General features: G+C 35.2%; 1 protein-coding gene across 1 annotated transcript in view; it reads right to left on the reverse strand.

Moving 5' to 3' along the window:
- The window catches only part of LOC148941157 (uncharacterized), a 136273-nt gene that overhangs the window by 53855 nt on the left and 59459 nt on the right, over window positions 1–22959 (reverse strand). The window contains exon 3 of the mRNA XM_089104038.1: window positions 19742–19870. Coding sequence (XP_088960164.1) covers window positions 19742–19870 — 129 coding nt within the window. The remainder of the gene's footprint in view (window positions 1–19741; window positions 19871–22959) is intronic.

The raw sequence follows: 22959 nt of genomic DNA on the forward strand, positions 1-22959 counted from the left end.
AAGATTACAACTTATATTTCAAAATCAAATTATGGTATGCAATTTAAACATTTTCCTCAGTGTGTTTTTTTTTGCAAATTTTCTCTTTAAGGTTTGACTAGCTTGTTGATTACAACTCTAATAGTTAATAAAGAAGTCCAAAATCAAAACACTAAGAAGAAGTTTTCACAAGTAGTGGCTGATTTCCACAAAAGTTAGTATTTACGAGTTTTTCAACTCACTGATACCTAGTGCTAGCGTACTGGTCGTGCATTGCTGCGACCTCCAAAGAAAGGAAAATAAAGGACCCCCCATGGAGAATCCCCTTCGTATATTAATAACGATCGTCTTTAATCTTAAAAGTATTTGGAAAACTCCCCCAGGAAAATCCCCGTCACGGATAACTTCCCCCTGACAGAAAATTCCTCTTCCCTGAAATATCCCCTTGGAAAATTCCTTTACTCTCCGCAGACAATTATCCCTGGAAAATCTCCCTCGCGGAAAAGTCTTCCCGGAAAATCTCTCCCCCCCCCTTCAAAAGTATCAATAGAACCTTAGAGGAGGCGAGAGAAATTTTATACGAAAAACTTGCATAAGAATGTACTCAACAACTTCTTATAGTTTATTGGGGATTAGATGAAGATTTTAGTAATGCATAAAGGACACATATACAGAAACACACACATACATTCGATTTTATTTAAGTAGATGAGCCTACCTATTACAATTTTGAGATTTGACACAAAATAACCTTAAGCACATATGTCACAAAGGGTATTCGGCTTCTACAGATTTTCATATGTCACATATCACAAATGATGGACGTGCTACACCTTACCTAAGTCATTCATGCAAGAGCTTACAATCGGTAGGATTAGAGGACCCAAAGTGGGACTATTTGACCCTTGTATCCCTGTTTTTGTGCCTACATCTCCCATTTGCAGATATAAGCTTACGGTACCTTCGTTGTCTCTCGATAAATAAAGGGTATTTTTAGAAAATAGTCGTAAGTTAAATATTAAAAAGTTTTAATGATGTAACGGGAGTGACATAAATTGAAACATACTAAGCAGCCTACACATTCCACAAAGAGTATTAGATTTCAGCCAAAATTAATACTTCGGGATTTCTGAATGATTATTCCAAATCTGAGGCTAATACTGGAATATAGGCATCTAGAAACAAGGCACATATCTCAAAAATTCTGACCGTGTCACAGTTTGTTGAAATCTGGGTCGACCGAGTGTTTTCAATCTGTAAGACTGGAGATGTAGCTGAGAAAGTTTCCTACCGACCTCTTTCGGACAGGGGTCTCTTAGATTTTGGAAATTGGATTACACCCGAGTCCTGGGATGAGGTAGCAATTTTAGAGTCCTCCGATGAAAAAGCTAAATTTTTGCAAGATAAATTAAGAAACAAATATGAGGAATGCTTTCCTGAGAAAACTTTCAAGCGGTGCAACACAGATCGTCCTTACATAACCCAAGAAATTAAAGATTTAATACAGTATAAAATTCAACTAAGAAAAGAAGGGAAAGCAGGAAATGCTAATATGCTCCGCAACAAAGTGCATAAAGGAACAAGAAAAGGTGCGGCTGAGTATTACTACAAAAAACTGATAACCTTCTTGAATCAAACCATAGCATGTGGCATAAGGAAATAAACTGAGTTGTGGAAAATCCTCTAGTGGTGTTGATTTTTGTTCAGATTCTAATGATGTAGCAGTTGCTAACCAGCTAAATGGTTATTTGGCCAGAATATCCAGTCTTTGCCGCCTCTTGATATAAATTAAACGAACCAAGAGTATCGGAAAATTCCAAATGATGGCGTACCTTTACCTACTATTTTTGAGGATCAAGTTTTTAGTAAAATAAAGAAACTTAAAAACAAGCATAACTCCCATAGATATTCCGATTGAACTTATAAAAGCATTTCCTGACAAATTGACTAAGCCACTAACAAATATTTTTAATTGCATTTCAACTTCTTCAGTTTCCCCACAAATATGGAAAACGGGGTATATTACTCTGATCCCCCAAAAAGATACTGAACTTAATTTCTATGGTGTGAGGCTAACCACTTTGACCCCCTTGTTCAGCAAAATGTACGAAATTTGTGTAGCAAATTGGCTAAAAGCTGAAGTTGAACCCCTCCTTGATCCTCATCAGTACGGTAACAGAAACAATACATCAACATCCCATTATCTAGTCAGTCTTTTACATTTTATTTTTAAGCATGTTGATGAGCCTGGTTAATGGCTAAACTTAATAACAATTGATTTTAAAAAGGGTTTCGATTTGATTGATCATAACATTTTAATTTCTAAGCTTTTAATTGATTTTCGAGTGAACCATGCTGTTGTGAAAATCATTCAGAGTTTTTTGATAAATAAGAAGTCTTTCTCTAAACTTGAGCCAGTTTTTTGTGGTGTACCTCAAGGTACCGTTCTGGGCCCAATTATTTTTCTAGTTATGATCAATGATATTGCTAATGATTGTGAAAACCACTGGAAATATGTTGACGACCTTATCCTTGGATAAATTTGTGAAGCAAATGAATGTAGCAAAGCTCAAATTCTAGTTGATAACGTGAACACTAAAGCTTCCAGTTCAACTATGACAGTAAATGACAGTAAATTTTCAATTTCAATTATTTCATTTTTAAATTCTTCTGAACCAAATTTTCTACCAACTATCTCTGATTCTCCTAAAGTCAGGCAGATTAAACTCTTGGGAGTTATTATTACCAGTGATTTAAAATGGGAAGCAAACACATCTAGTCTAGTAAAAAGGGGTAAGGCTGGGCTGCAGATGCTCAAGCTTATGTTGAAACATGGCACCCCTCCAGATCACCTCCTCCGAATATTTACATCTTTTATTCGCCCAATTCTGGAATATGCAGCTCCTGTATGGCATTTTGGACTGACGGCTGAGTAAAGCGGCGAATATAGTTCAGAAAAGAGCTCAAATAATAGTGTCGAAGCAGGCAGAAATGTCGTATGAAGAGCTGCTGACAAAGTGTAAAATGCAAACACTGAAAAAAGAAGAGAGAAACTCTGCATGGATGTAGGAAGAAAATCTCTAATCCACACCCAATGCAAAAAACCCTTTTTTCCCCTCAATCTACAACAAAACGACTCCCGCGCAGTGTTGCAATGCCTGTTGAGAAACTTCAGCCGGTACGCTGTGCCCATCAGCGGTTAACGAAAAGTTTATACCTAGTTTTGTAAAAATGTATAAAGAAAATCGGGAGGATTGATCAGTGTTTTTTATGTATTTGTTTTTTAATGTGACTATACCAAAGAAATTTGACAGTGCCATAAAAATGTTGAAAATAAAAGTTTATCTATCTATCAGACATACACATATTGGACCAATTTCGACCAACAGTAATTCAGGTCTTATTTACAGCACTTTCCAAAATTGAAAAATGTTAACCATTGAAAACAGTTAAGATTATACTTAATTCGTAAGACACTGCGCAGTTAATTTCCAAATGGCGTTGTCCAGGAGATTAAATAAAACTTTTTGGCCCACTGGAGCCATTTTAGGTCTATTCACGTACAAAAAAACATGATTTTCTAAGATTTTCCTTTTGGTTTTTCAAATTGTGAAATTTTTAGGGCAATATCACATTTTTGTAGGTGTTCCCTTGTTGAACCGTCAAAATAAATATGACAATTAATTAGTTAAATTTTTCACCGTTATATCCACAACTCAAACATTATCAATTTGTTGATTCCCGCAAGACGACTACGCAGACTGAATAGACGACTACGCAGACTTAACAGACGACTACGCAGACTGAATAGACGACTACGCAGACTGAATAGACGACTACGCAAACTGAATAAACGACTACGAAGACTTAATAGATGACTACGCAGACTGAATAGACGACTACGCAGACTCAATAGACGACTACGCAGACTCAATAGACGACTACGCAGACTTAATAGACGACTATGCAGACTGAATAGACGACTACGCAGACTTAATAGATGACTACGCAGACTGAATAGACGACTACGCAGACTCAATAGACGACTACGCAGACTCAATAGACGACTACGTAGACTTAATAAGAGCTCATTAAGCTATCTTTAATATATATTATTTAGGTATATATTTTAGATTATTCTTTAGTATATATTTACTTTTATAGTACTATAAAGTATCTTTATAGTACATTTATAGTACTATATAGTACTTTCATGGCACCAAATGGCTCATTTTTCAGTTTTTAATGTCATTTTCACTTGATTTGGGGATATTGGCTCCAACTTTGCCCCTCTTCCCCCCTCCACAATTTTGACAAATTTACGCCACCGGCTTCCACTCAATCTGTTCAAATATACTATTTAATAATATATAATATAGTATATAATAATATATGACATAATATATAACTTGAATAATAAAGTATATTTTATTTTGTCTGCCCTTGGTACTTTGACAATTTCTTAGTTTGCCAATTGCAAATCGACAAATTGATCGGATATCAAATATGATCGACTGGAAAAAGACACATCTACAAATTGTGGCTATTTTCAACCTTGTTAAAATCAAATACATGTAAAAAATTTTGATCCATACGTGTGGAGGGCCCTAAGTGGGGCCTTTGAGCATGTAAACCCTCCTACCCCTCCTCAGCCAACTTTGCATAAATTGATATACTTTGCTTCTTTGGATCATTTCAACTTTTTTCCTTCTATGTGATTGGCATCTAATCCTCAAAATCTTCAAGATCATTGTATGACTTAATTAAATCGAAACAAACTGAATGTATATTCCCAAAAATTGTGCTTGATTTCTTTCCAATTGGGTATTTAAGGGTTTCTGAGCCTATTGATTACAAATATGAAACTCTGAGTGTTGTAAAAATAATAATAGGGCAGAAGGAAGATCAGTCGATAAAATAAGAGTTCAAAATAGGGATAAAATCCTTTTTAATAGACAGTGTATAGAAATTCACAAAAATACCAGATATTTCGGTCACATATACAGTGACCGTCATCAGTAGTAAAACTTGTTTTACTACTGATGTATATGTCACTGTATATGTGACGGAAATATCTGGTATTTTTGTGAATTTCTATACACTGTCTATTAAAAAGGATTTTATCCCTATTTTGAACTTTTATTTTATCGTCACGGAAAGGCAGTGTGGTCTCCGAAATTATCTAAAGAAGTTCAATGGGATGCAACTTCGTTACGTTTGTTTGAGATGGGAGTAAGACATCTGGTGCAAAAGATTGAATGTACAATTCTCTGAACAAACACCATTTGCATAAGTATGGTCAAATACATAAGAATGGACAATATAAAAAAAGTCAGGTTATACAGCGACAAACGACAATTTTACAAATATTTCTGATTAAAATTCCCCAAAAAGCTACTCGGTACAAAAACATTTTTCACTCTCTAAGAGAATTGATGAAAATGTGACATATACCCATTTGTTTTTGGTCACTGGCGGTGGATCATTCTAGTGAGAAACCCCTGCTTCAACCCAGGCTCCTTCTCCTACGCCCATTGCATCATCTATCTCATTCTGAAATCTGGACGAAAGATGTTTTCTAAAGAGCGTACCGTTTAACGAAATGACTGGTAGTGCCATCTTTAAAATAATTCGACAAAATAATATTTTTGAAAAGTGCGCAAAAAATCCAGCCCAAGCCTTACACTGAACAAATTTTTCAAAATAGAAAAAGTTTGTACATTATTTTAAGAGAAATAATATTTTTTTAGGAAAAAAATAGAGGCTTTTAGAAAATTTAAAGCTATATAAGAAAAATTGCTTTTAGAATCAAACGTTGATTTTAAATATGGACTTTAGGTTTCCGCCTTGTTTTACATAATTACCATTACTTAAGTTAGTTTAAGTTGGGCTCCGATTTGTTTTACGAAATTATCATTCCTTAAAGTTGGATTAAGAATAATATCAATGAATTTAAAGCGTTATTTAAACAAATCTCTCTGCTATACCAAATATCGAATTTACTACTAGTCATCGAGTCAGACAATATGGACTCCACTCTGATTTTTATAAGCTAGTCTATGAGGAGAAAAATGCAGTGAGATCAGCTCATGTGTTTCGTCACGTGAGTATAACCCTCTGGAATAGCCTCCCAGACAGCATTAGGGGCACTGAGTCCGTTTCTTCATATAAATCACAGGTCAAAAGGTTTCTCCTTGGTCGAGATGCAGGGTGAGAGCGTTTTTTTTTGTATATTTGTTTATATGCTATTGGTTGTTTGAATTAATTAATTAATAAAGTCACTAAGCACAGGTTATTTGATCTTCTAGCAGTGGCTATGTTTCTTTAATTGATTTGTTGTTTTGTGAAATGGTTAATAATAAAGCGATCATTTTGTCAAACATTTAATGACTTTCTAGAACGTCTCATGTCCCTTGATTATTTCTTACCAATATTTTACCAATATTTTACCAATACCAATTTTCTACCAATATTTTACCATTGGTAATATTTTACCGATATTTTACCATTACCAATATTTTAATATAGGATCCATCAAATTTCCAAACTCTAGGTAGCAGCCAGGCCTGAAGAAAAAGGGTTGGAAGGAGCAGAGTTCTAGTTCTAGTTCTAGTTCTAGAGTACTCTTATTGACTCTAGTTAGATATTTAGTTATTATAATGTTTAGTCATAGAACTAAATATACTTAGTTATTACTAAGTCATTTTTAGTAATATCTTTGTTATCTCTAAACTCCTCTGCTACAACCTCCTCAGGGGCGCAGCTAAGAGGGGACTTCCCCTCCCAAAGTTCCAAGGCGTCGGCATGCAGTGTCAACCCCTTGGAACTTAGGACGTCTTAATTTAGCTTATGGGTCCGCATTTGTCGGCACGCTGGAGGATTTCATCGGCAAATTCTTTATATCCGCCCTCCAAACTCAAAACCATGAGTTTAGCCTCGCCCCGGATTGTTCCCACAATTCTTTTTTAATTCCTTATCATATCTTTAAGTTTCCATTATATTTAAGTTTTCAGACTCTCTGAAATATGAAGGCGTAGGAAGGAGCCAGATGCCTATGGCTCTTATTACATTGAGTCATGATTGACATTAACAGTAATAATGCCTTTATTCTTCTAAAAACCCTCGGGTGAGGGCTAAAAAAAAAATTAATTCTAATTTACATAAACAAAACTGACATAAACACTACATGACCATAACTACTGAAACAAATAAAACATAGCACCAATTAAAAAAATACGTTTCCATGCTCCTGTGGTAAAGCTTTCTAATTTAGTTAATTATTAATTTAGTAAAAATATATAAGACGCAAATATGAAGTTTTGAAATACCACTTTTTATTAAGATAAGGAACATACCCTGCCAAGTTCTGTTTAACGGGAAATTGAGAAATTACCACTTCCTAGCGATTACGTGGGAAGGTGTGGTTGATAAAAATGTATAAAAGATACATTTTATCGGAAGGGATGATCTGATACTAACTTTATGCCGGACTGACCTCTGGTCCGTTGTTTTTAGAAATACCTTGGAATTTTGTCTTATCCTTGTAAGTGTCTGTATCTTTTTGTATATTATTGTAGTTTCTGAGACTTATGGTCTACTTGGGACAGCCAGTCCCAGTAAGAATATCTATATCTGTTATTATTATAGGTTAAATAAACAAAAGTATTGCATTTTAGACAACCTCTCTACGATCTACCTTTAGCCCCTCGAACATACCCAGCTGGTACGCCTCATTAGTTCGGTCATAGCCTAAGGCACGCTACCAAAGTTAAATTACCTTAGGGCCAGAGTTTATCTCCCCTATAAAGGGAGAATAAAGGCATCTACGACTACAACCCCCAAATACCATAAATATACACATCACAACAACTTCACAACAACTTCACAACACTCCATTGCTAGTCTGAGAAATATTCCTATTCTTTCCACACTCATCCCTCACTATACTTTCCAGCTCATCCTCACTCCCTCACTATACTTTCTTTAAAAAAAACAACCAACAAACTTTATACGCTTCCTTTCCCAACTCACTCAATTCTTCACACTCACTATTTTACCCACCGTCTCATCCACAGAAACTCCATATAAGGATAACGTATGAACTATCCTGCCCTTCCCTCTTCCCTAGATATCTTTTCTTGTCTCATAGTGGTAAACTATTTGTTTCAATTCAGTAATATAATTTAGCTCATCCGTCCTTAAACTCGCCTTAATAAACACCCCTAACCCATGTCCCCTTTACACCCATGTAGTCAGGGAATATAGTATAATATAATTTAGCTCCACCTTCCTTAAACTCGCCTTAATAAATACCCTTAACCAATGTCCCCTTTACAACCATGTAGTCAGGGAATATAGTAAAGGCACAAAAGTCTATACTCTCACTATACTATACTATAGTCACTATACTCTATACTATAGTCTATATAGACTATAGACTATAGTCTATACTATAGTCACTATACTCCCGATAATAGTCATGGTACCCTTCTAGTATAGTTTTATTCGTATTCTTTAGTGTTTTTCTTATGTTTTTTTTTTAATATAGGGTACTTCAACAATTTTAGACTCTAGAGAGTATCGAGATCTGGCGAGATGGGGCATGAAAAAGCAAAATATTCATGGCTCTTAAGCACTATAATCACAATTGACTAGTGGTGTTATTTCGTAAAAATTGGGGGGGGGGAAGGTCAAAGTTGGAGCCAGTTTTTCTGACACAAGTGAAAATGACAGTGAAAACTGAAAATTAACCATATAGTACCAAAAAAAGAAAAATATACTAAAGAAAGCTGACCATTTTCTCTGGATCCTTGAATTATGCAGGCTTATCTTAGTTTTGACAAGATTTTTGGAGAAACTAAATTTCAGTTGGGGGATGATGATCCCCCAACTGAAATTCGGGGGACCAATTTTCAGCCATTGATGATGATATGATGAAACAACAAATAAGAATTGGCAAACGAAACAAAATATTGGCACGGCCCAATATCTTTTTACTTAGTTTTTCTATGTTTTTATTTTAGAAGACTAAAGAGGTTTTTGAAATAATATTTTCCTTAGTTCTATGTTTTTCAATACAGTTTCATCATATCATCATCAATTGTGCTTTTAAACACCATTGATGATGATATGATGACACAAAAAATAAGAATTGGCAACAAAACGAAATGTAAGCACGGGACAATATCTTTTTACTTCGTTTTTCTATGTTTTTATTTTATAAAACAAAATAAAATTCTCGAACAGATGTTCTACTTATTTCTATTGACGCTTGTTTTTTATTCCGTTGCCCAGGTCACACGTGACATCGGCTTTATTAAAGTTATAGTAAAAACATTTAAATTTTTTCAGTAAAGTGCAAATTTTGTTCTGGCCTTGGGAAGGCATAAGGGTTTTGCGCCCAACTTATGTTAATTTCTGCTCGTTTTGAGTTTCATTCGGTTTATATTTTAATTTCTGTTCGTTTTGGGTTTCATTTATTTATCGATGCTGATTTGTGGTAGTTTCACGCTTGGTAGATTATTTGATTTGATTTTTCTCATTTTTTGTTAAATTGAGTTCTTTACTTATCTTTGAAAAACTTATTTCGTGGAAAAAGTTTCTTTAATTAATTTATTGTAATGAACATCTAAGGGACCAAAAAAATAGTAAATAAAAAAACCTCATTAAAAATAAGGAAACTATTACTTCCAAAACCTCTTTATTCTGTTAAAATAAGAGCATAGAATTGAATTGAATAGAAAAAAATAAGAGTATAGAAAATAGAGTAAGAGTAGAAGAAGAGTAAGAAGAGATAAAAGAAGATAACAGAAGAGTAAGAAGAGATTAAAGAAGATAAAAGAACAGTAAGAGTATATAAAATATAAAATAAGAGTATAGAAATATAGTAAGAATGGAAGAAGACTAAGAAGAGATAAAAGCAGAGTAAGAGTATATGAAATATAAAATAAGAGTATAGAAAACAGAGTAAGAGTAGAAGAAGAGTAAGAAGAGATAAAAGAACAGTAAGAGCATAGAAAAAATAAAATAAGAGTATAGAAAAAGGAGACGCCAGAGCGTAAATGAAAAAACAAAGAAAAAAAAACAAAAAAAAATAAAACCGAAATTCAGAATTGTAAAGCAATGACAACAGTACTAAACTGTAGCATATTTTTATTTAGTGTAATGATCATGTAAGAAGGGGCTTAAGAAAATAAACGTTTTTTAGAAATGAGGAAACTATTACTTTCATAACCTCTTCATTCTTCTAAAAAAAGAATATAGAAAAAAAGGAATAAAAAAATGGCCCTTGCTACAAAATTGTTTTGTTTTTCAATCCTCATTAATTTTTTCATCAGTATCGTCATTTAAATCACAGAAAAACAATAAGAATTATTTTATTTTGAAAACCTCCCTAATCTTCCAAAAAATATAGAAAAAATGAATAAAAAGATATCTACCGGTGCTATATATCGATATACATCTCACTAGTGAAAAGGTTTGGCGCTGTTGAGCTAAACACATTCCTAATATTACTTTGGGGGATTAAATAAAGAGCAACATTCCCATTTCGCAACTCGAATATGCTTTAATATAATTTGGTATTTGGCTGATTCTCATTATAGAAAAAAGGAATAAAAAGAAAATGACCGATACTACAATGCTAGTTTATTTCTCAAATCTTTTTTATTGTTACCAGTAACTACTCCAATTTATGACTGTGAAATTTGCGACATTTACCAGTAACTACTTACCAGTGGTATTGTTACCAGTAACTGCTACAATCTATGACTGTAAAATTTACGACATTTACCAGTAACTACTTACCAGTGGCATTGTTACCATTAGCTACTGCAATTCATGATTGTGAAATTTACGACATTTACCAGAAACTACTTATCACGTGGTATTGTTACCAGTAACTACTACAATCTATGACTGTGAAATTTATGACATTTACCAGTAACTACTACAATCTATGACTGTGAAATTTACGACATTTACAGTAACTATTTACCAGTGGTATTGTTACCAGTAACTACTACAATCTATGACTGTGGAATTTATGACATTTACCAGTAACTACTTACCAGTGGTATTGTTACCAATAACTACTACAATCTATGACTGTGAAATTTACGACACTTACCAGTGGTATTGTTACCATTAACTACTGCAATTCATGACTGTGAAATTTACGACATTTACCAGTAACTGCTTACCAGTGGTATTATTACCAGTAACTAATACAATCTATGACTGTGAAATTTACGACATTTACCAGTAACTACTTACCAGTGGTATTGTTACCAGTAACTACTACAATCTATGACTGTGAAATTTACGACATTTACCGGTAACTACTTACCAGTGGCATTGTTACCATTAACTACTGCAATTCATGACTGTGAAATTTGCGACATTTACCAGAAACTACTTACCAGTAATTACTCACCAGTGGTATTGTCACCAGTAACTACTACAATTTATGGCCGTGAAATTTACGATATTTACCCAAATTTTTGCATATTTTAAGTTTGAAAAGCCGACAAAATAACACAAAATAATTCGCCTTTTTTTTGCGAAGCATTAAATATGCCAAAAGGTGTTGTTGCAAAGTTTCGTAAATCATCATCATATCATCATCTCAGAGGGAGGCGGTTAAGAAATAAAAAGAATAGAACTTGTTATATGTCCTAGCTTCAATGATTTATCTTTCATAAATTTTACTAAAGCCCATGTCATAATCACAAGTGCAATTCATATTGTGCGTTTATTAATTAGTCAATTAATTGAACTTCAGCCTTTTCTGTTTTTGTCTGCATAGACAATTACTCAAAATTGCTCTATTAAAAATCGTCTTTGTCAAATGAGTCCAGGGCTTGGGACTACTTGAATAACAAAATTAAATAATACAATCAAATAAGAGACTTGCAATTACACAACAGGACAGGAAGGGATCCCCCTACAATTTGCACTGAATAATCTCCTGATAAAATTAGTTTCTCGGGCCAAAAATCATAATTTATTACAATCACGATTCACAATCATAAAAGTTGTGAATTCACAAAATCAAAATCACAATTTCCAACCAAGCCCCTACTGAATAATCATTTGATGCCAACTCGTCTCTTACATACATCTAAATAAGATCTAAAAAGACTATCTAAAAATATAATCTGAAATATCAGACGTTAAAAAAAAAACCGTTTTGCTAAAACATCATATTTTAAGAACCCTGGCCCCTGTGTGTAGCCAAACTTTGAACAGCAGAATTCCGAAATGTTTTTTTGTTATTAAGCTAATTTCTATCAAACAGTTCGTGGTAACGAACTGTAAGTAAGGAGCGAACCGGCTCAATGGTAACCGTAACTCTAGAAAAGAAATTTTGATACCAATAGATACACTAAAAGAATCAGATTTTAATGCTGATTTCAAATATATAAGTTTCATCAAGTTTAGTCCTACCCATAAAAAGTTACGCGCCTGAGAATATTTGGCTGATTTTCGAAAAAGGGGGAAACACCCCCTAAAAGTTCTAGAACCTTAATGAAAATCACACCATCATATTCAGCGTATCAGAGAACCCTGCTGTAGAGGTTTCAAGCTCCTATCTACAAAAATGTGGAATTTTGCATTTTTGTGGGAGGATATTTCCATGCAGGAATTTTCATGGGGGAAGGGACATTGCTATGAAGGGGGCACCGGATTTCCCAGCATTATTTAAAAAAAAGATCAGAAATTATACATAAAAAAACAAGTTTTCCAACAGAAAGTAAGGAGCAACATCAAAACTCAAAACAACAGAAAACATTACGTATATGATTGGGTTCACCCCCTAGTCAATACCTCGCTCTTTAAGCCAAAGATTTTCTAGTACTTTCATAAGAGCTATTTATTCTAATTAACGGCCTTTGTGATTAAGGGGTCATTTTTAAAGAATTGGAACAGAATTCGAACTTTAGCTTAAAGAGTAAGGCATTGACTAGGGGGAGAACCCTCTTACGTATTAAAAATATATGAATATAGAAGTTCGTTACCTAAGTTAATGCGCAAGTTACGTATATTTATTACTAATAAAAACGTTGGCAAATAAAATTAAAAAACTTTCCAGAAAGCCATTTAACCAAAAAATTAAAATGAATATGCAAATTTTGTTTTAATTATTCATGTACGGTGAGCCAAAATTAAAACCTGCATTAATTTAAAAACGTTAAGAAATTACATAAAAAATATGTTTTTTTAACTGAAAGTAAGGAACGACGTTAAAGCTTAAAACGAACAGAAATTATTCCATATATGAGAGGGCCTGTCCCCCCCCCTCAACGCCTCGCTCTTTACTCTAAAGTTTGACTTTCTCACAACTCTTTTTTTTTAAACAATGAAAAACTTTAGCGTAAAGAGCGGGGCGTTGATGCGGGGACAGCCCCTTTCATATACGGAATACTTTCTGTTCGTCTTAAGTTTTAATGTCGTTCCTTACTTTCAGTTAAAAAAACTTGTTTTTTTTTTTATTTAATCTATAGAAAGAGCCCAGCAATGTATGGTTTGTCCAATCTATCTTCAGAAATTGAAATTTTGCAGCTAAAAATATCATTATAGATTGTGCATGGGAACTTATTCTGGGTCTCAACGTTTTAGGAGAGGGTGAAGTGTGCTGTCAAAAAAAAAGAAAAAAAAAGAAAGGACATTCGAAAATGCATGTTAGTTTTGTATATGATTAACAAAATTGGAATTTTAACAACTGAAAATTATTGGACAAAGATGGAATAGCCAAGATCGATTTATCGATTTTTTGGAAAGTTTTTTTTTTGTTTTGAATTTTTTTTTTTAAACACTGAATTTTTTTGTGATTAAATTCTTCTTTTGTTGCAAGAAAAAAAGCTTAATGTCGTCCAGCATTGTTGACTGTACTTTTTATTTAAAAAAAAACAAAAAACAGCTATATTTCTTGTATTGTTGTTTTTGCTTTCAGCATGAAATTCTTCTAAACGTGGCGGGGAGGGGGGGGATATGCATCCAGTTGGCTGAGTCGTTGTATGTTGTCTGTTTTAGTAAATTCCATAGAAGTAAATTTCAATTACATTTTATTAGCAATTTACGGAAACTACGGGGAAGATGGGCAAAATGTATTTTTTCAAAGTCTAGGGGAGAGCAATTTTGTTATTTTTCTTCTATTTTTCAATGAAAATACCAAAAAATGCGTTTTCAAAATCTATGGGAGTTAGAAATTCTAGGAGGCAAATGCCCCGCTACCCTTCCCTACCCTCTAGTTGACGTTATTGTTAATCAGTTATCAGGAATTCGGAACTAAAGATTCGTATTTAATGGCTTTAGTATTTGACAACCTTTTAGTGGCTTGAGGATTTCTTAAACATATTTAAAATAAAGCTCCATGCACAAAACGTACATGATAAAGAAGCAATCGACTTCCAAAATTTCCAAAACTCCCAAAAAATCTTAGTTTTTACAAAAAATTGAAAAGCATTATAATCTAAAACGTTTTTGACGTTTTGAACTGGTTAACAATTTCTGTCAGCTTTGTACCCTCCGCAAGGGAATTCCCCACCTTTAGTCCTGCTAAACGCAGAAACAAAGAAGCTCGCTAAGTGCTTCTAATCTCAGGCCCTATCTCCAAAGAATTCCTATTTTCATAAAATTGAGAAAATGAGTCAGATCTAAATATTTCCCAAAAGTATTTCCCAAAAGTGAATATCGATTCAAAAATTAATTAGCAAACAAAGCTAGTTGATATTCTCTTAACTTAAAAGCATTTAAAACTATTAACTTAGTCAAACTAATCAAAGTACTATTTTCAAATCTCCTTAAATCACTCCCTATTCAATCTTTTTTTGAACAAAATAGTTCATAACCTGACGTTTATTAACCGTATTGCTGGGAACCTTCTTTCCCAATGGACAAGACTTGCTTGTAAAATTAATACTCCCATGAGTATGGAGATATCCTTATTCGCGGCATTACATCATGTTTATATATTCACCATATTGCAGACGGACTCATTTCACAGAAGAACTCACAGCAGAGAGCAGAGTGAGTAGAGTTCACTTGGAGCATTTAGATGTTTAATCTTCCCTTAAGCATCCTCCCCGTATACTTGTCGTAAATATCTTTTTCTCATGTTGCAGTTCTTTTTGGAGGGGGAATAATCAAGGTGGGTTTAGCAAAATTGTGTAAACTAACTATGAGATTAGAGAAGGTATTGAGAGGCTTGAAGAACAGACTCAAAAGCGGAAACACAGATTATTAGAACAGGTCGTTTTGAATTGAAAATCCTTTGTCGCATGATAAATATCTATTTATTTTATCGGTTCCACCAATGCTTTTGCTAGCCATATTGCAGAAAAACTCCTTTAGCTAGCTTTCGCTTCCTTTCGCTTGCTAGTCGTATTGTAGAGAAACTCCTTTCGCTAGCTTCTGCGTCCTTTCGCTTGCTAGCCGTATTACAGAGAAACTCCTTTCGCTAGCTTCCGCTTCCTTTCGCTTGCTAGCCGTATTGCAGAGAAACTCCTTTTGCTTACTAGCCGTATTAGAGAAAATCCTTTCGCTAGCTTTTGCTTCCTTTCGCCTGCTAGCCGTATTGCAGAGAAACTCCTTTCGCTAGCTTTCGCTTCCTTTTGCTTGCTAGCCGTATTGCAGAGAAACTACTTTCGTTAGCTTTTGCTTCCTTTCGCTTGCTAGCCGTATTGCAGAGAAACTTCTTTCGCTAGCTTTCGCTTCCTTTCACTTACTAGCCGTATTCCTTTCGCTTCGCTAGCTTTCGCTTCACTCCTTTCGCTAGCTTTCGCTTCCTTTCGCTTGCTAGGTGTATTACAGAGAAACTTCTTTCGCTAGCTTTCGCTTCTTTTCGCTTGCTAACCGTATTGCAGAGAAACTCCTTTCGCAACTGGCAGAGCTTAATTCAATGATTAATGTGCCTGGAGTGCAGAGACATCTTTATTCATCACACTGCACTAATGTTTTCATTCACTGTATTGCAGAGTTTCCTAGCTTAACTCTAAGAGCTCACCAGAATCGTCAATGCTGCCTCGAATATACATGAATTACCACACTTGGCTTACCACAGAATTACCAGGAATTACCACACTTAACTTACCTCGGAATTACCAGGAATCACGCCCTTAACTTACCACGGAATTCCCAGGAATTACCACCCTTAACTTACCACGAGATTACCAGGAATTACCACACTTAAATTACCACGGTATTACCAGGAATTACCACGCTTAACTAAAATACTGCTGCCTGGAATATACAGAAATTTTGATTTGCCAAACTGCACCAGGATTTTATTTATGACATTGCAGAGAGAATCCTCTCTCAAGTGCCAGATCTACCTTAGATCCCTAATGATACGTTGAGTGTGGAGATATATTTTTTTGCCCATTGCACCTGGTTTTTAGTCACTGTATTATAGAGATGTTCCTGTCACAACAGGCAGAACGCACTGGAATCAATGTGGTGGCTGAAGCAAGTAGAAGTTTTAGTTCGCCACATTGCGCCATGTTTTTGTTAATCGTGCTGCAGAGAAACTCAGAGATCGCAAACTCAACTGAAACACTCACTGGAATCATTTATGCAGTCTGGAGCAAACAGAAGTTATCATTTGTTACACAGCACCACTATTTTATCAATTTTATTTTAGAGAGATCCCTTTCCCAAGTATCAGATCTACTTTGAGTCACAAATGTTGCGTTACGTGATATTTATTTACACCATGTTTTTATTCACTGTGTTGCAGAGAAACTCTTTTCATAAGTGGCAGAATTCAATGGAATCACATTGCAGCCTGGAGCAAGTAGAGGTTTTAATTTACCGCATTGTACCCTGTTTTATTAGCCGCAGGGAAGAGAAACTCAGAGATTCCAAGCTCATCTTTAGAACTTACTGAAATCATTTATGTAGCCTGGAGCATGCAGAAGTTTTGATTTGCCACACTGTACCAGGATTTTGTTTTGCTGTATCGTACGGAGAGTCCTCTTCAAAGTGTAAAATTTGTTTCAGATACCTTGAGATACCTTGATACTAAGAATACCTTGAGTGCGCAGATATATTTATTTTCCCCATTGCACCCTCTTTTATTTCCTATATTGCAGATAAATTTTAAAAATTAGTAGAATTCACTGGAATCACCAGTGCTGCCTGAAGTAAACAGGAACCTTTATTTGCCACACTGCACGAGGTCTTCACTCATTCTATTGCAGATACTCCTTTCACAACTGACACCACTCGCTAAGATCACTTGTGCCGCCTCATCATGTTCATTTTTTAACATATTGATAATTATTTACAAATAATATAACTTTTAACAGGTTTCATAAAACTACTACTGCTACTACTAACAACTCACTTCAGCATCAAGCCACCTGAGGCCAACATAGCTGCGCACGCTCCTCCTCCATCCCAATTCTATTCAAAGCTTTCCTCTTTAAACCCTCCCAAGAAGTTTTAGTTCCTCTTAAAAATTTCCTTGCGACGTTTTGCTACCCCATTCGGGAATGACCCTTTCTTTTGGCCATAGATGGGGGGTCGAAAAGGACGATTTTTGGCAATTTGTCATTTTTCATCCACAAAAGCAATCCTACTTTTTTTTTCTTCGATTTTTCGATTTTCCTCAATGATTTATTGTTTATGATGTGTCATACTCATCTTCTGAACAGTCGCTTCCAAACTGTTTGTTAGATATTCGGTGGTCATGTTTCGATCCTTAGGTTAGAGGAATCAGACTACTTTCCGGAAAGATGGGAGGGGATGAATCATTACGAAACATGCATGACCACTTAATAACCCCAAAAACTCAGAACCACCACATATTACCACAAGATACTGTAGTGAATGCCCTAACCAGGTCAAAGCTAAAATCCAACCCCGAGAGATTCAAGACAAATCGGCATCAAATTCGTTCGTCATCCGTTGTCCGTGAGGAGAGGGGTTCGAGTCATAATGTAGCTTATTATTCGATTTCGAACAGGGATCAGTGGCGCGACTCTGTAAGCACAATCAGAGTCGACCCACCTCTAAATGAGTGCCTGGAGAAATCTGGGGAAGGTAAACTGGAAGGGTTTGCGAAAGTATAGGATGGCTGCCCCCCCCCCCATTGCACTTCCTAAATAGCAACGAAGACCCCACTGCCTTTCCATCATAAATAATAAGTAGAAACAACGGGGAATTTTCTTTTTATTCAATACAGTGGAATGCAACTTTTAAATTAATGTTTTGACCCTATAACCAAGGGCCATCCTCAGCAAAACAAACGAAGAGAAAAAATATAAAAGAAACTTACATTAAAATTCGATAATTAAAACTGAAAAAAGTTTTTTTTTCAAATTTTCAAAACAGCCCTAATATCATTACTTCAAGGAAATTCAACCAGGACTCAAGTCAACTCGAGTTCTGGTTGAACTTCCTTGAAGTAATGATATTAGGGCTGTTTTGAAAATTAAAAAAAAAAAAAAACTATTTTCAGTTTTAATGGTCGAATTTTAATGTAAGTTTCTTTTATATTTTTTTTTTCTCTTCGTTTGTTTTGCTGAGGACGGCCCTTGGATATAGGGTCGAAATATTCATTTAAAAGTTGCGTTCCACTGTCTTGTATAAAATAAAATTCCCCGTTGTTTCTACTTATTGTTTATTGCACTTCCTGGATGAAGGGCAATGAAGCGGAGATTAGCACCACTGGTAGGGAGTGTAAAGTCCTGGTCCGTATTCTTTACCTTTTTTTTTACCTCCATGGGAACAATTAAAAAAGGGTACACAGGACTAATCTTCGGGGAATTACTCCCCTTTTTCTCTATTTGGTTTTTGCTGAAACAGTGAACTGCACTGAAATAAATTGCACCTCAAATAATCTAATTTCAAATCCGGTTTTTTGTTTATTTAAATCTTTTGCAATTAAATGTAGAATTTGGCAAAAACAACAATTCTTAATAAAAGCGTGAGAAATTTAATTAAAACTGTTGCTTCTTTGTCAGACAAAATAAATGACAAATGATCTCACGACTTATTATACAATTTTGGTTCCTTTTTTATAATAGGGGAATACAAGGTCTTTATTAAAAGGTGAAAATAATCAGTTTTGAATTATCTTGAACGATTGTGCTTATATTTATTCTCCTGAATATGTTAAAGAAATAATTGCTAAGACCATGCTTGGAACGATTATTCCAACGGACCATAGCAAAAATAGTTTTCTATTGGTCGGCTTGTGTTTAAATTATCAGTTAAAAACTAAAAAAAGGCTAAGGCTTTGTGTTTTAACGTTCTTAAAGCGCAATATTTTTTTCTCACTATGTTTCCTTTTCTCCTCATAACTCCACGATATGGACCTAAAAATGGTCCAATGAGATGCTTTTATTTGTTTTGTAAACTATAATTACATTACAAATTTTGATTTTTTTTTTAAATGAGATATAATGGGAGGGGGGTGGAACTATTCAAAAAAATTTACTTCCGAATCTTCGCTCAACTTAAACCCTAAGCCTCAAGAATACTATATAATTCTTTGGAGCTCATTCAGAATAATACACATCTTGACTTACCGACATACCGGGGGGAGGACTGGGGTGTATTTACCACCTAGAATTCGTCCAAAAGACACCCCACCACACCTTATTTCGAAAAAAGGTAAACTATTACTCAAAAATACATATTTTCGGAATTCGAGACAAGTTAAATTTTTCGACACTAAATTTCCTTGGAGGGCTTAAGCCCCTACTTCACGTAACACTTTAGATATATCCTTTACCAATTAATAATAAAGACCTACCTTCACTGCTGGTAATGCTGCATCTTGACCTGTTAAACCTTCTGGAAAAAGGAGGCGAAGATGAAAATTCTGTTCCATAAGCAGTACTCAAGCTGACATCTGAGTCATGAGAAACACTTGATCCGTGCCCTGAAATAACATATTTTATAATCGTATATTATAGATGTTGCTCAATGCAGCAACAAACCGCATAAGGCCAATACAGCTAAGCACGCTCCTCTTCCATCCCGATCTATTCGAAGCCTTCTTCTCGACACTTTCCCAAGAAGTTCCAATTTTCCTTAAATCCTTTCTTATGGACTCCTCCCACTCAATTCGGAGGCGATCTGTTTTTTGTTTGCCCCTAAGTGGCTGGTGGATAGGGGGGATCTATTATATTGCTTCCCGTAAGTCTCGTTAAATTTGTGAAATCTATAGGCATGAGTATAAATCAAATCTTTTTTTTTTATTTTCGAATTTCAGTGAATTTTTTTTTTTTTATTGGTTTTCATTGCATCATCAGGACATTTTTCTGGGACACCAGGACTAAAACGTGGCTCACGATGGCTCAATGGCTCACGAAAATCCGATGGCTCACGTTTGATTTGACTCTGTCGATAGTGTATTCCTCACACTGCAGTATGTTTTGATTGCAGAGAGATTCCTAGCTCAACTGTAAGAACTCACTAGAATCCTTAACGCTGCCTGGAGCCTGGAGAAGTTTACCACATTGGACCAAGATTTTATTTATTGTATTTCTGTTTAGTCTAGACTATGTAGTCTATGACGCCTAGATCTGTCGAGTACTTGGCTTAGACTGTGAGTCTACAGCTGTCCTAGCTGAATGGTTAGTGCGCAAGACCTGAAATCTTGAGGACAGCGGTTCGAGCCCTGGAGTCACCGGTTATTTAGTTTGGAACTGGGGTCAATGGCGTTACTCGCGTGAATTGTTGTTCGTTTTTAGTTTCATTTATACTTCAATAGGAAAATGTTTGTTTTTTTTCGTTTTAAGCTTGATATTCATATTCTATCTAAGCATTACTCGCTTTAAGATCTATTTATTCATTTATATTATTACTTGTTGTGTATTTTTGCTATGATTGTTTATTTAATTTCTGTTCGTTTTGGGTTTCATTTATTCTTTAATATTAACTCCTGTTCGTTTTGAGTTTGAATTTTAAAAAGTATTTTTATATGCTGAGCTTAAGTTTAAAATGGCGTTTAATTTTCTTTGTAAAAATTGTTTTTCGGAAAGTCTTTTTTTAATTACTTTTTGTTCGTTTTTGATGGCTAAAATTTTCAAGTTTTTAAAAATTCCTTATTTTAAATTCAAACTTAAAAAAAAAAAATCAAATATTCATCAAAGTAACAAAACTGATATCAAAGTAACAATATCATAGTGACAAAATGGGTTTCTGTCAACCTCAGAGTTTTTATTATCTGATGTTAGAACTATTTTTAACAAAATTGCTATCTCAAAATTTTTATCAGATGGATTTGGGGTAAAAGGGCGTGTGCGGACTAATTAAGCTTCGGTCTCTTTTGACTCTTTAAGAGTGAACTAGAACTTTCTATTTTCAATCAAATGAGCCCTCTCTGAAGTTTGTACGAGTATCCCTTCTATAATAACCATATATATCCCCAGAGTATAACTTACAATACCTATCCCTGGGCCCTGGGGGATTGTGTCGAGCCTGGAGTTTTAATATCCGATGGTTGAACCATTTTTAACAAAAAGGTCACCTGAAATTAACATCGGTGGGGCATACCTATGTTATAAACCCAAAGACCAGGAGAGCGGGAAGGGATAGTTACTCTCTGATCTTTTTCCTCTGTAAGAAAATGATTTTCAACTGTTAGATCTGATTCTCATGAATCCTCTCTTAAGTGAAGACGAGCATACCTTCTATAAGAACCATATATGCCCCCAGAGCAATACTTACAACGCCTGCCCCGGCCCTGGGGGTGGGGGTGTCGACACAGGAGTTTCTCCTATCTGATCTTAGAACTATTTTTAACGAAATGACCATACGTAAAGGAGTTTTGTTATATGATCTTTGAACTATTTTTAACAAAATGGCTACCTCAAATTTTTTATCAGATGTATTTGGGGAAAAAGGGCTTGGTCAGGGGGGAGGGCAGTTGCCGTCTGATAACTATTGACTCTTAAAAAAGCCACTAGAACTCTCGATTTCCAATCGAATGAGCCCCCTTTGAAGTTAATACGACAATCCCTTCTATATGAAGTGCCTCTGGGAAAAAAATGGAGCGTGGGGGGAGTCTAGCTGCCCTCCAATCACTTTTGACTCTTAAAAAGTGAATTACAACTTTCAATTTCCAATCAAATGAGCCCTCTAGAAATTTTATACGAGCATCCCTTCCATAACAACCATAAATGCCCCCAGGGCATACTCCTTTTTGAGGAGTGTCCTCCACAAAAACATATCTATCTGGAAATCAACTACGCTGAACAAAATGGCTATCATAAAATTTTGATTGGATGTATTTGGGGGAATGATGGGCGTGGGAGGGGAGGCTAGTTGCCCTCCAATCACTTTCGACTATTAAAAAGGGTACTAGCCCTTTGAATTTCCAATCAAATGAGCCTTTTTTGAAGTTTCTACGACAACGCCTCCTATAAAAACCATATATGCACGCAGGGCATAACTTAAAACCCTTGCCCTAAGAGTTGTGGGGGAGTGTTCTACTCAAAAACATATTTTCTATCTGGAAATCAACTACGCTGAACAAAATGGCTATCTCAAAATTTTGATTGGATATGTTTGGGGGAATGATGGGCGTGGGGGAGGGGTTAGTTGCCCTCCAATCACTTTCGACTATTAAAAAGGGCACTAGCCCTTTGAATTTCTAATCGAATGAGCCTTTTTTGAAGTTTCTACGACAACGCCTTCTATAAAAACCGTATATGCCCCCAGGGCATAACTTAAAACTCTTGCCCTGAGGGTTGTGGGGGAGTGTCCTCTTCAAAAACATATTTTCTATCTGAAAATCAACAACGCTGAACAAAATGACGATCTCAAAATTTTGATTGGATGTGTTTGGGGAAATGATGGGTGTGGGGGAGGGGGGGGGCTAATTGCCCTCCAATCACTTTCGATTATTAAAAGGGCACTAGCCCTTTGAATTTCCAATCGAATGAGCCTGTTTTGAAGTTTCTACGACAACACCTTCTATAAAAACCTTAGATGCCCTGTTGCATAACTTAAAACCCTTGCCCT

Source organism: Artemia sp. Qi Xiang Cuo, chromosome 18 (assembly GCF_049724085.1).
Source record: "Artemia sp. Qi Xiang Cuo chromosome 18, ASM4972408v1, whole genome shotgun sequence".
NCBI lineage: Eukaryota > Metazoa > Arthropoda > Branchiopoda > Anostraca > Artemiidae > Artemia > Artemia sp. Qi Xiang Cuo.